Source organism: Chionomys nivalis, chromosome 4, assembly GCF_950005125.1.
Source record: "Chionomys nivalis chromosome 4, mChiNiv1.1, whole genome shotgun sequence".
NCBI lineage: Eukaryota > Metazoa > Chordata > Mammalia > Rodentia > Cricetidae > Chionomys > Chionomys nivalis.
The window spans coordinates 104,517,555-104,530,460 of NC_080089.1; the positions used below are offsets into that span (position 1 = coordinate 104,517,555).

The 12,906-nt window shown below is 38.2% G+C and overlaps 1 protein-coding gene across 4 annotated transcripts in view; it reads right to left on the reverse strand.

The window, feature by feature from the left end:
• The window catches only part of Rbm6 (RNA binding motif protein 6), a 113,727-nt gene that overhangs the window by 68,365 nt on the left and 32,456 nt on the right, over positions 1–12,906 (reverse strand). For 3 of the 4 annotated variants that reach the window (XM_057767195.1, XM_057767194.1, XM_057767197.1), the window contains one exon: positions 10,790–10,859. The exons of the other annotated variant lie outside the window; for it this stretch is intronic. In XM_057767195.1, the coding sequence (XP_057623178.1) occupies positions 10,790–10,859 (70 nt within the window). The remainder of the gene's footprint in view (positions 1–10,789; positions 10,860–12,906) is intronic. 4 annotated transcript variants of the gene reach the window in all.

A 12,906-nucleotide genomic window follows, 5' to 3' on the forward strand; every position in this document is an offset into this window, starting at 1 on the left:
TCAGGTCTCATCCCCACCTCCATGATGATTCAGTGAAAAGGAAAACAGGAATGTAGGAGAGGGAGGCAGGATTCAAGAAACCACAGATAATTATACAAAAATCTGAAAATAAATTAATGCAATACAACTGTATACAAAACAAAATGATTGTATTGCTATAATGGAATAAACTGGGATTTTCTTGTTTCCCAGATTTTACAATTATGTTAATCTGAATTCACAGGAAAAGTTCTAGTCGTCACAGATAATTGTTTTACCTAGAGAAGTAACATTTTAAACCCATTCAGAATTATTTGGACTTAAGATGGTAAAAACTGTTAACAATTCCACAAATAGATTTTTACCAAAGGAAGTAACAAAACGTCTATTTTATTACCTTTTTTAAATGCTGTTTTTCTGGGAAGACATCTTGGTAGGCTAAAGAATATTTGTATTTATATGACTACTAAAAAAAGCATAACTGACTCCATTTTCTAACCTAAATGCACAGAACTTCTAGAAATGTAAGTATTTCTTTTGCGTTTTTAGGCACCTAAGAAGAATAAGAACAGAACAGGGTAAAGAAACTCTAAAAAGGTGACACTTTCAAATCTTGGCTAGAAAGATCTAAATTTGACCTCAGGACTCACATGATGGAAGGAGAGAACCAATTCCCCCAAGCTGTTCTCTGAGCACTATACAAGAACTGTGACAGTCTTGTCACAACGCATATACACACACATCTTATTCATCTTCATTAATCATTTGTTACCAAAAAGTATCTATGAAAATTAATTAGGTAAAGAGGATTATAAGGTACAAAAAACAAAGACCTGATAAATAATATCCAACCCAAGCCAAAACTAACTCTTTAGTCTCTATTGCTACAAAGACATTGATTCTACAATGCTAACGAACACAATCTCAGATTGTTTAAGTCAACTGTTAGTTTACAACAGGCCCATCGTTTTTTCTTTTAGACTTTTTTATTGACTCTTTGTGGATTTCACATCATGTATTCTCCCATTCATCTCTCCATCCTTTCATATCTACCCTCTGCCCTTGTAAACATGTCCCTACCAAAATAAAATAAAATTTAATGAAAACTAAACCAACCAAACAAACAAAACACAAAATCAAACAACGTAACATAAAAAAAGAAAGGAAAACAAAGTCTTGGCATAGAAGTTATAGTACCCTTTAGTCCATTCGTCTTTACTTGTAAATGTACATTGCAATGAGTCTGGTTTGAGGCCTCTGGCTTCTGCTACACCCTTTTACTAGGTCCCTCACTGGAATTCCTCTTAGATATCTTAACTGCTGCCTGGTGTCATGGAGATCCTGAAGCTTTGTATCTGCAGGTCTGATCCTTTTACATGCTCCAGCAGTTCATAAATGAGGTAGATATTGGTTGGGGTGGGCCAACTCATAGTCCTGGTTCTGGACCTGGATGTTAGCTAAACTGGTCAGCCTGCCAGTATCCCCTCATCAACACCATCAGGACAAGCTATCCAGCACTGCCCCGGTTAGCTCACCCACTGCAGCAGGCAGCAAAGAGTGGGGCCAGTACTCCTGTTCTCATGTCCTAGGGCCAGTTCACTCACACTCATATCACCAGGGTCAGTTCTACTGTTTTGCCCAGGCAAGGTACCCCATGAGACCGGTTCTCCTGCCTGCAGCAGTTGGCAAGGAGAGAGGGCATGCGTCTTTCCCTCACCCATGCCACCACATGGCAGATGGGGGGGGGGCAGAGTCATTACTCCTGCTCTCATGCTGCTCCTGCCCCAACCCCATCCTGCTCACCTGTGCCCCCACCAACAGGGTCAGCTCTATTGTGCTACCTGGCTGAGGTACAGGGCCCACTCTTCCTACTGCTGCAGCTGGTGATGGGCAGAACCAAATCTCCCACTCTCAAAACTCAGGGCCACCTCTCCCACGAAACACAAACAGTAAGGGGTGGAGGATGGGAGAGAGCATCTCTCCCTCGCCCACTACACCATATGGTATGGGTGTGTAGGGCCAAAATCTCCCAAGGCACATTCTGGCCAGATCACCCAATAACTGGGTCAACTCTACTGTGTTGTCCAAGTGAGGTGTAAGGCCCACTCTCCGAAATGCTGCAGCTGGTGAGGGGCAGGGTCAGCTCTCCCACTCTTGTAACCAGGACCAGTTTTCCTAGCTGCAGAAGGCGATGAGGGGCAAGGGATAGGCCCACATTTTGAAACAAACATTTTGTTTAAATAAATGAGATAGGCAGCCCTACCTTCAAAGTTATCTAGAAAACCTCAATTGACATAAACCCAGGTGAATTTCCTATTTAAGAGTCTATTGGTTGAACTTCAACAATACTAGAACTGACATGCCAACTATGAAATGCAAAAGGAGGATTAAAATTATAGATTTTTATTTCTTCTTTTTCTGTGTATTTGTGTGCACCCGGGGGGGGGGGGGAGGCATTAGATCCCCCGTAGCTGAGTAACTGGAAGTAATGGTGCTGGGAACTGAACTTGGGTCTCCTGAAAGTATACAAGCATTCTTTTTTGAGGCAGGCTCTCACCATGTAACTCTACCTCTGCTTCCAGAGTGTGGGATTAAAGGCATGCAAGCACTTTTAACCAATGAACCATCTTCTCTAGGATTTTAAAGAAATCAGGATTGTGGGAGTCACTGTTTATTTTATTGAAATCTGATTTAAATAAAACTTTTTCTCTAAACAAAAGTATTGTTTCTATAGAGGCAAAGTACTGGAGACAGAAGCAGGAATATTTCTAAACTTTAGACCTGTTGTAGAATATTATTTTAACTAGGTAAAGATGTATTACATTTGTTTGTGCTGCAGATTACTGTAACTGTGTAAAGATGTGTCACATTTGTTTGTGCTGCATTTGTTTAATGATATAAGGATCTGTGTTTAATTATTTAAGGATGAGTTGCATTTGTTTCACTTTGCCTAACTAAGGCACCTGATTGGTCTAATAAAGCGCTGAACAGCCAATAGCTAGGCAGAGAAAGGATAGGCGGGGCTTCTAGGCAGAGAGAATAAATAGGAGGAACACTCTAGACTCAGAAGAATAATAAGAAAAGAGAACAAGGGAGAAAGAGAGGAACATGCCTGGCTCCAGCAGGAAGACAGACATGAGAAGCAGTGAAAGTAGGACATACAGAAAAAAGGTAAAAAGCCCTGAGGCAAAAGGTAGAGAAACAGGTTAATTTAAGTTAAAGAAAAAAAAAAAAAAGCCAGAATGCACCCAAGCTAGGCCAAGCATAAGTTTCTGTGCCATAATTTGATAGTCCAAAAGAAAGTCTGGTACAGAGGCCAGCCTGGTCTACATAGTAAATTCCAGGATGACCAGGGCTATGTGGAGAGATCCTGACTCAACAAAGAAAACACTGACAGAAATTATAGGGAACTTGATTCCACAGTACCTACATCTCTGAAAATAGAGAATTTTAGAAGAAAAGTAATGTATTAAAAAGATAAATAATTTTAGAAAACATAAAACAAAAAAAACGATTCAGGTATCAGGATTGCAATCAATGGGAATAATACAACAAAAAGGACTAGTAACTTGTTTTATTAAAATTAAGAAAATCTCTAATTTGTATGTCAAACTACCTTCTGGGAAAATGGAAATTGGTCCATATGAAACTCATCACTTTGACATTTTAGGAGCATTTCTAGTTTGCTTCCCTTCAACTATGCGTATAAGGACTGCTGGGGGCGGGGGCTGGAGAGACAGCTCAGCAGTTAGAGCACTGACTGCTCTTCCAGAGCACCCACATGGCAAACAGCTGTCTGTAACTTCAATATCTGACACCTGATGTGGAGTTCCCCTCTGTATGCTGTGAATACCATTGGTTAATAAAGAAACTGGCTTGGCCTGATAGGGTAGAACAGGACTAGGTGGGGAAAACTAAACTGAATGCTGGGAGAAAGATGGGCAAAGTCAGAGAGAACCCATGTAGCCCCACGGGAGACAGCCACAAGAACTTTAGCTGGTAAGCCACAGCCACGTGGCAGGCAATACACAGATTAATGTGTATTTTTTTTTTTTTTTTTGGTTTTTCGAGACAGGGTTTCTCTGTGGTTTTGGAGCCTGTCCTGGAACTAGCTCTTGTAGACCAGGCTGGTCTCGAACTCACAGAGATCCGCCTGCCTCTGCCTCCCGAGTGCTGGGCAGATTAATGTGTATTAATGTGGTAAATTAATATGTAAGAGTTAGCCAATAAGAAGCCAGAGCTAATGGGCCAAGTAGTAATTTAATTAATACAGTTTCTTGATGATTAATTCAGGGCTAAGCAGACACCCTCACACAGGCATACATACAGACAAAACACCAATGCAAATTAAAAAAATAATTTTAAAAAAAAGGATTACTGGTTTATAATACAGCCAATAAAATAAGGAAAATATACAGATATCCTGGCTAAGTTTCTCAAACTGCATATGGTTCTATTTTATTTAGTTTTCCATGTGGACCAATTAGTTATTTAGAGAAAATAGACATAGAGATGCGGATTAGTGTTAAGACCTTGGGTTTGTTCCTATGCACTACACACACAAAAAATAAAAAATAAAGGAAAAAATGTTCAGTTTTCCTTCTTCATTTTCTGAGACAAGATCTTACTGTATAGGCTACTTAAACTAGTCCTGAACTCACTACAAACCCAAGATAGGCTCCAACCGAATAACCCCCCCCCCACTTTAATTTACCCAATGCTGAGATTATAGGTAGGTATTGCCAGAGTCCACTACTTTTATTTCAAAATCTGAAATTAGTCACAAGTGTCATTTTATCCTGATGATAATGGATGGGTCCAGCAGAACAACCATTAGGAAACTTTCTTCCTCAATTTATTTTTAATACACTGGCTGTGTGAACACAATGGAGGATAATGTCCTACTTAGAGACCATAATCTAATGAGTGAGTCAAGAAGAGAAGAAATAAGCAAAGTCTATTTCCAGATACTAATTAAGTCAAAGGAGAGCAGTTATTTTTTTTTAAAGTCAGTGATCTCATTCAAATCATATTCTCACTCCTTTTCCACCATTACTCACTCACCCACCATGCACAAAACTACCAATCAGAAAATAAAAGGGGGATAAAACCTTTGTAACACACTTCATCCCAGGAGAAAGAATAGAGTAACAGAAAAATCAAGAGAGAAGATCACCTGTAGCAAACTGACCAAACAACTGAGGTCCCAGATAAAGACTAAAGTCTTCTTTTCATTGCTGTGTCCCCAAACAAATAATAGCACAGCATTTGGCTCATTCAATGCCACATCAACCAGAATGAGCATCATAACTTGGGCAACATAAAAGTAAGTTATAGTTCCGAACATTGACATAAAACAATTAACTCACATGTGATCACAGTCAAGCCACATGTCTCTGGGCTTTGTTATCTAATATGTGGAGTAGAAATGATTAACTCTTTTTTTGCTTCTTTAGTTTTCTTCCAGAAAGAATTTTGCTATGTAGCCCAAGCTGACCTCAACTTACAGGAATCTCCTGCCTCAGTTTCCCAAGTTCTGGGATTATAGATATAGATGTGAACCACCACCCCTACTTGTGATAATTCCTATAGAGTGGTTTCTGGGATGCAATGACATCTATCAGTACTTCTATGCTTCTATACAAAGCACAATCAGTAACTAAAGAACAGAGTTGCCTCTATGGCACCGATTCTCAAATATGCCCTAGAATTAGTATTTTAAGAGTTCAAGACAGTATGAATTTCCTCATTGTACATGAAAATGTATTTGCTTCCTATACAGGCTACAAAAATCTCCTAATTCTGACTAGGAAAAAAAATACACGATCTATAAACATCTTTTCCATTGTCTTGGTCCTAGCACAAAATGACCCTCAACACTGTCTTTGATTGTTTTTGAGACAGGGTCTCATTATATAGCTCTGGCTGGTCTCAAAGTCACAGAGCGCTGCCTGCCCGACTCCTGGGTGATAGGATTTAAAGTATTCACCGTCACACAACGCAAGAATCAATCTCAAAATAACCTCCATTAAAATTTCCCCAAAAACTTTTTTCCACATTTGTCAAACTTTTTTTCCTTTCTTTTTTAGTAAAAGTAATCTGGGGCTGGAAAGATGGCTCAGCAATTTGCCACACAATCCTGATGACCTAAGCTTGATCTCCAGTACCCACGGTAGGAGATTCCACAAAATTGTTCTCTGACCTCCAAATATGTGCAATGGCACACTTATGTACACACACACATTAATAATAAAACTGAAATTTAAAAAAAAAGTGTTTTCTAGGGTTTCATATTAGTTCAAAACACAAAAGGGGCTGGGCATGGAGCTGTACACCTTTAATTCCAACATCAGGAGGCAGAGGTAAATGGATCTCTCTGAGTATAAGGGACAGTCACATTATACATAGTGAATTCTAGGACAGTCAGGGAGGTATAGCTGAGACCCTGCCCCCCCCCCAAGGGGTACATTTTTAGTTTTTTGTTTCAGTTTTTCTTTTTCTTTTTTTTTTCCTTTTGGTTTTTTGAGACAGGGTTTCCCTGTGTAACAGTACAGCCCTAGCTGTTCTGGAACTAGTTCTTGTAGATCAGGCTGGCCTCGAACTCACAGAGATTCGCCTGCCTCTGCCTCCCAGTACTAGGATTAAAGGTGTGCGCCACAGCCGCCCGGCTCAGTTTTTTTTTTTTTTTAATTTTTTTCTTTTTTCTTTTTGAGACAGGGTCTCACTATGTTGCTCAGGCTGGCCTCAAACTAAAAAATCCTCCATACCTCTGCCTTTCTAGTGCTGGGATTAAAGGCATGTGCAATCAGTATGGCTGAAATTTTTAATTAGCAATACACGGTTTTAAATTACTTACAGTGTTAAAATAACGAAACAGGAAACACTATTCCCAGGAATCTAAGAATACAGCATGTACCTAGGATGCAAGATCCCTAGCTAGGTCCAACAACCAGCACCAAAACAAAAGGAAAGAAACTTTACTCTCAGTGCATATTTTTAGAAATTAAAATTAAATTGGCCCACTCACTGTTCAATGCTCTACTTCTAGAAATTGCACATAAATGCTAATTCACTTTGGGGTTGAAAAACATACGCTAATAATTTAATACTATTTAACCATCAATTCAGACATAGCCTCTATAGTTGCCAGGAATTTCTATAGTATATAGTACAATATAACAATATAATATAACCTGACTAATTCTTTCTTCCTTGATTTAAAGAGAAAAAGGCAGTAAATCATTTAGTGAGACTAAAATAAGGTGTACCTTCAGGGTTTCTTAGGGCTTACTGTGTGTAATGATCTTTGAGACTTTAGAATTTTAAAATACAATTTTTTAGACATTTTAAAAGAAAATTTTAAAAATTTATAAATTCATTTTTCTTTAAAAATGAATTGCTATCCTAAAACTCATCATGTAGACCAGGCTAGCCTCTAATTCACAGAGATCCTCCTTCCTTTGCTACTGAATACTGAGATCAAAGGTGTATGCCACTATACCAGGTAAAAACTCAAATACATTTTAAGACTGCAAATAGTACTTTTTAAAAACTATCTCCTAGGGCAACTGGATATGGTGGTACTTGCTTATGGTCCTAGCCAACAATGATGATGAGACAAAAAGGATCACTGGAATTCAGGAGTTTGAGGTCAGTCTATAAAACAAAACTATACCTTCTTAAATCAGGCATGGTGGCAGATACCTGATTCCAGCACTTCAGAAGCAGAAAAACTATATAACAAATTCTAGTCAAGCCTGAGCTATAAGAACAAAATAAAAACAGTGGCTAGAAAGATAGCTCAGGAGTTAAGAAAACCCACTGTTCTTATAGAGGACTTGGGTTCATTTCCCAGCACTCACATGGTGGCTCACAACTGTGTAACTTCAGTTCCTGGGATTCCAATACCTTCTTTTGGTCTCTCTGTAGGCACTGCACAAACAGGGTGCACTTACATACACACAGGTAAAACATTCATACACATAAAGTAAAAATAATTTATTTTTTAAAAAGGGAGTGATGGTGCAGGCCTTTAATTCCAGGACTTGGGGACAGAGACAGGTGGGTTACAGATAGAACAAATAAATATTTATGATCTCTGTAAATAACAACAACGTCAGCATCTCTTTAGACATTAATTCTTTTTTAATCCTGTTACCTCTAATTGAGGTCTATGGTTTGATGAGCTCCCTGAAGTTCAAACAAGAAAGGTAATCCTCCAAGCAACAAATATGAGAAGCAAAGATTAAGAGGTGTTTAGTGTCAGGTGGTGGTGGCACACGCCTTTAATCCCAGCACTTGGGAGACAGAGACCAGCCTGGTCTACAGAGCAAGTTCCAGGGCAGCCAGAGCTACACAGAAACAGTGTCTCAATCAATCAATCAAACGAAAAAACACACAAATGTGTTCATAGTAATCTATATATATAATAAATAAGAACTTAAAAACAAGGCAACTATGGGAGTGACAGTAGGTAAAGCTTCAAAATGAAGTTAAAAGGGAAGCCAAGAAATAAATCCTAGAAGATAAGTGGAGATCAAAAGGAAGGAAGCAGTTAAAAGGATCTGACAAAGAAATGAGCAGTTACTGGTCAAAGACTGAAGACAAGATCGGTTTGGCTACAGATAATAAGAAGTTAAAAACTGATACAGAAAGAGGTCACTCAGTCATAGACCAGCTTACAGTCTGCTTTATAAGTTAGAAAAAGGAACTGGGGATTTCTTCCATATGAGGTAGACAGCTATACAAAGGTTTTAGGCATAAGGATACCATGATCTAACAGGCATCATTTAAACTTCATTCTACCTGTCACCTGCAGGTATAAAACCGGTATCATGGAACTAGTAATTTATTCATTAAAAAAAAAAAGAAACTACATATTGAATATACAATCATGTCATATAACAAAAGGTCATTGTTTTTAACATCCTAAACAATTTTATATGTACATCAATACCTTAAGTCTGTCAATTATGATTCTAGAAACCATTACAGCTAGCAAATTTAAATACTTCCACTTTGGATCCTACACACTTATGTAATTTTACCTTGCTTGCAAACCTGACTATTGAAATGGAAATCATTGAGTACTACAGAAACTAAAGAGTTTAAACGGCTGCTTTACTAACAATATCAATTCTTAATGGAAGCAGTTCATGACACAAGACTGAAACTGAGGTTATCACCCTGTAAATTAAAAAGCATATCTACCCTATAAATTCTATCTTTAGTTCTCAAAGAATATATCAGACACATGCAACAAACACCTACAAAATTAAGGCACACAAGAATAACATACCTACCCTTAGTCATGTTTTATTTAAAACAAATAATTGTTTTCTGAGAAATAATACTTCCGAGTTTCCTCTCTAATTACAGGAAAAAATACACCTGTAGACTTAAAAACCACATTATTTTAAGCACAGTAATTTATTTTTGTGCTTTTCACTGCAGAACCCATGAGAAAAAAGAAGCTATCTCATTAGATACTAAAATTCCATTTCAAACCGGGCAGTGATGGTGACACCTTTAATCCCAGCACTACGGAGGCAGAGGCAGGTGAATCTCTGAATTTGATGTTAGTTAGCCTGCTCTACAGAGCAAATTCCAGGATAGCCAGGGCTACACAGAGAAATCCTGTCTCAAATCTCCCCCTCCCCAAAATTTCATTCCATCACAAATTATTTAAAACTAGAAGGTCAGGTTAGTAGCTCAAGGATAAAATGCTTGCCCAGCCCACACATAAAAGCCTGGGTTCAATCCACAGGACTAGAAAAAAATTAATAATAGTAACAGATTAAACAAATAATAAAAATGAACTATATCCTCCAAAATATGACACACTGTAACTTGAAGATGCCTTTAAATATATTACTGTGATTCTCTATATTCTATAAAATGTAAATCTCTATTTTCTTCAATTCAAATTCTAGGAAAAAAAGATTGCCTTTATTTTTATTTACTTATTCATTGATTTTTGTTTTTTTCGAGACAGGGTTTCTCTGTGTGGTTTTGACTGTTCTGAAACTCTCTCTATAGACCAGGCTAGCCTCAAACTCAGAAATCCACATGTCTCTGCCTCTGAGTTCTGGGATCAAAGGTGTACACCACTACTGCCAAACCAGTTATTTTTAATCTATTTTACATTATGGAGTCCCAAAAATATTCAGCAAAACTTTGTGCGGTATTCACTTGCCTATAGTAAGGTTTAAAGGAGGGTGACCAAAGGTGGCAATCAAAATACTAGAAGCATACACAGCATTTCAGACTGCAGAGGTTGAAGAGAAAGCTCTTCTAGACCTATTCATGGATTTCAAAGACTGAGCTGTGGCAGAACTCTTGTCAGAGCAACACAAAGTTGGAGAAACTACAAGTTTGAACAATTTCTCTGGGAAGCTGTTAAATTTCATTTTGAAACAATGAAATAAGAAACTTTATACACAGTAAGCTTACTAAATTTCACAAGGCTCAAATGTAAGCATCTCACCATCATGAAAAACATAAATAACAAGTTTAATAATTTAATAATATAAAACAGTCAAGGACAGATGCCACAGCACTCACTTTATATCTCACAGGCACTCAGAAGAACTGGAGCATGCATCCTCATTGCCCACGTGTGAATAAACAGCCATACAAAGAACCACAGTTAAGACTAAAGCTGCTTGTTATTTGAAGGCACCAACAGGAAACTTCTGAAAATCTTATTTGTGATTTCTTAAAAACAAAATTTTTGAGTAGCACATAATGCAGAGACATCTGTCCAAGACTCTTCCTAATCCAAGATTACATGCACATCAAAAGAGCTCACCTGTATTATACTCCTTCAACTGCAACTCCTTTACAGGCATGCCATCAGAAGTCCGAAAGGCATTAAGAATCTGCAAAAATATGACATTTACACTAATGATGCAAATTATAGTTAAATGCTAATGTTTATATTTCCCTACTGGTTTTCACTCTATACAATTTAAAGCAAGGATTATTTTATTTTATTTTTTTATTTTTTTGGTTTTTCAAGACAGGGTTTCTCTGTGGCTTTGGAGCCTGTCCTGGAACTACCTCTGTAGACCAGGCTGGTCTCGAACTCACAGAGATCCACCTGCCTTTGCCTCCCGAGTGCTGGGATTAAAGGCGTGCGCCACCATCGCCCGGCTAAGCAAGGATTATTTTATAAAGACAAATTAAACCATGTTGTAAGGATCTAGCAGAGTGACTGTATCTATGGTAAACATTAGAATGAATAGTGTTTTCACTGTATCTAGGGTAAGCATTAGACTAAACAGTTATTTTTTTAAAAGTACTTTGACTTTGAAGAAGTCATTGTGGAAAATAGTGATAGTTTTCTGTGACTTATAGAATTGTTTTTCTGGGGGCTGGAGAGATGGCTCAGTGGTTAAGAGCATTGTCTGCTCTTCCAAAGGTCCTGAGTTCAATTCCCGGCAACCACATGGTGGCTCACAACCATCTGTAATGAGGTCTGGTGCCCTGTTCTGGCCTGCAGACATACACACAGACAGAATATTGTATGCATAATAAATAAATAAATATTTTTTAAAAAAAGAATTGTTTTTCTGAGGGAGCTTTAAAGCCTTCGCACAACTTTGGTCATGAGGCACGCCTGAAACTCTTGGATTACTGGGTACTGAAAACAGTGCACAATAAAGACTAAAGCGTGAGGGTGTGGTGCTTTCCTTCAGAAAAACATATAGATTAGATCAGGGACTTTGGTATAAGGAATTTAATTAGGAAAAAACAACTTTGTGTAACAACCGATAAATATGCCTTTGTATTTGTATGGCTGTTCAAGATTCATTCCATCAGAGGTTGGACCACTCTGCTGCCACAGAGAGCCTAAAATTACATTTTGGAGTAACCTCTTTCTTTGACCAACTCACAAAACACAGAACGCCTAAAGAACCATACTCACTCTATACATTCAAAGGGTGATAAATGAAGTTGGGCATGACGACACAGACCTATGATCCCAGCTACCCAGAGCTCAAGGTTGCTAAACTCAATGTGAAGTGGTAGAGGGAGCACACCAAAGAGAAAAAGAAACAGAAACTGAATATACCATACATAGGCAGGAGAGCTGGGTTAATAATGTGGCTCAGGAGCCAGGCATGGTGGCACGTGCCTTTAATCCCAACACTTGGGAGGCAGAGGAAGGAGGATCTCTGTTGAGTTCTAGGCCAGCTTGGTCCTCCAAGTTAAGTTCTAGGACAGCCAGGACTGTTACAGAGAGAAACCATGTCTCCAGAATCCAATAAATGAATAAATAAATAAATAAATAAATAAATAAATAAATAAATAAGAATGTGACTCAGTAGTAGATAGCTTGCCTAGCATATTCAGGGCCTTGGATTCACACTCAGCACTTTTCGAAAAGGCAAAAGAGCAAGGCTTTAAAGACTACAGGTTTTGAACTCTATATAATATATTCCAAATCTCTCTTTAATTGCTGTGTGTAACCCTTTAATGCTTAATGTCTCGTGTTAAAAATGATGCACTGAGTACAATCTAGGACAGTCCAGAGCCTTAGCACTAGAACTTAATCTAGTTATTTGTTCTGTTCAGGTTTGAGTTCAATCTAAAATGGCCCAATCCTCAATCTGACAAAATAGCTCAGCTGGTAGGGACATTTGAAGGAATAAATGAAGGGACACTAGCCCACTCACGCATGTGGCTTAGGCGGGTCTTGACGTTCTTCCTCTTTTCCTCTGCCTTGCTAAAAAACCATTAGGTCACATTCCTAAAGTTAGTCACCAAGGTCTACTCCCTTATTTGACCTCTTCCTCCTGAGGCTGACTACCAAAGTCCACTATCAAAACCTCCCTTTGGTTCACCTAAAAAGCATGCCCAGTTAAAATTAACCACATCATCCTAACATGTGGTTTCCTCCTTTCCTTACCTTTATAAATTGCC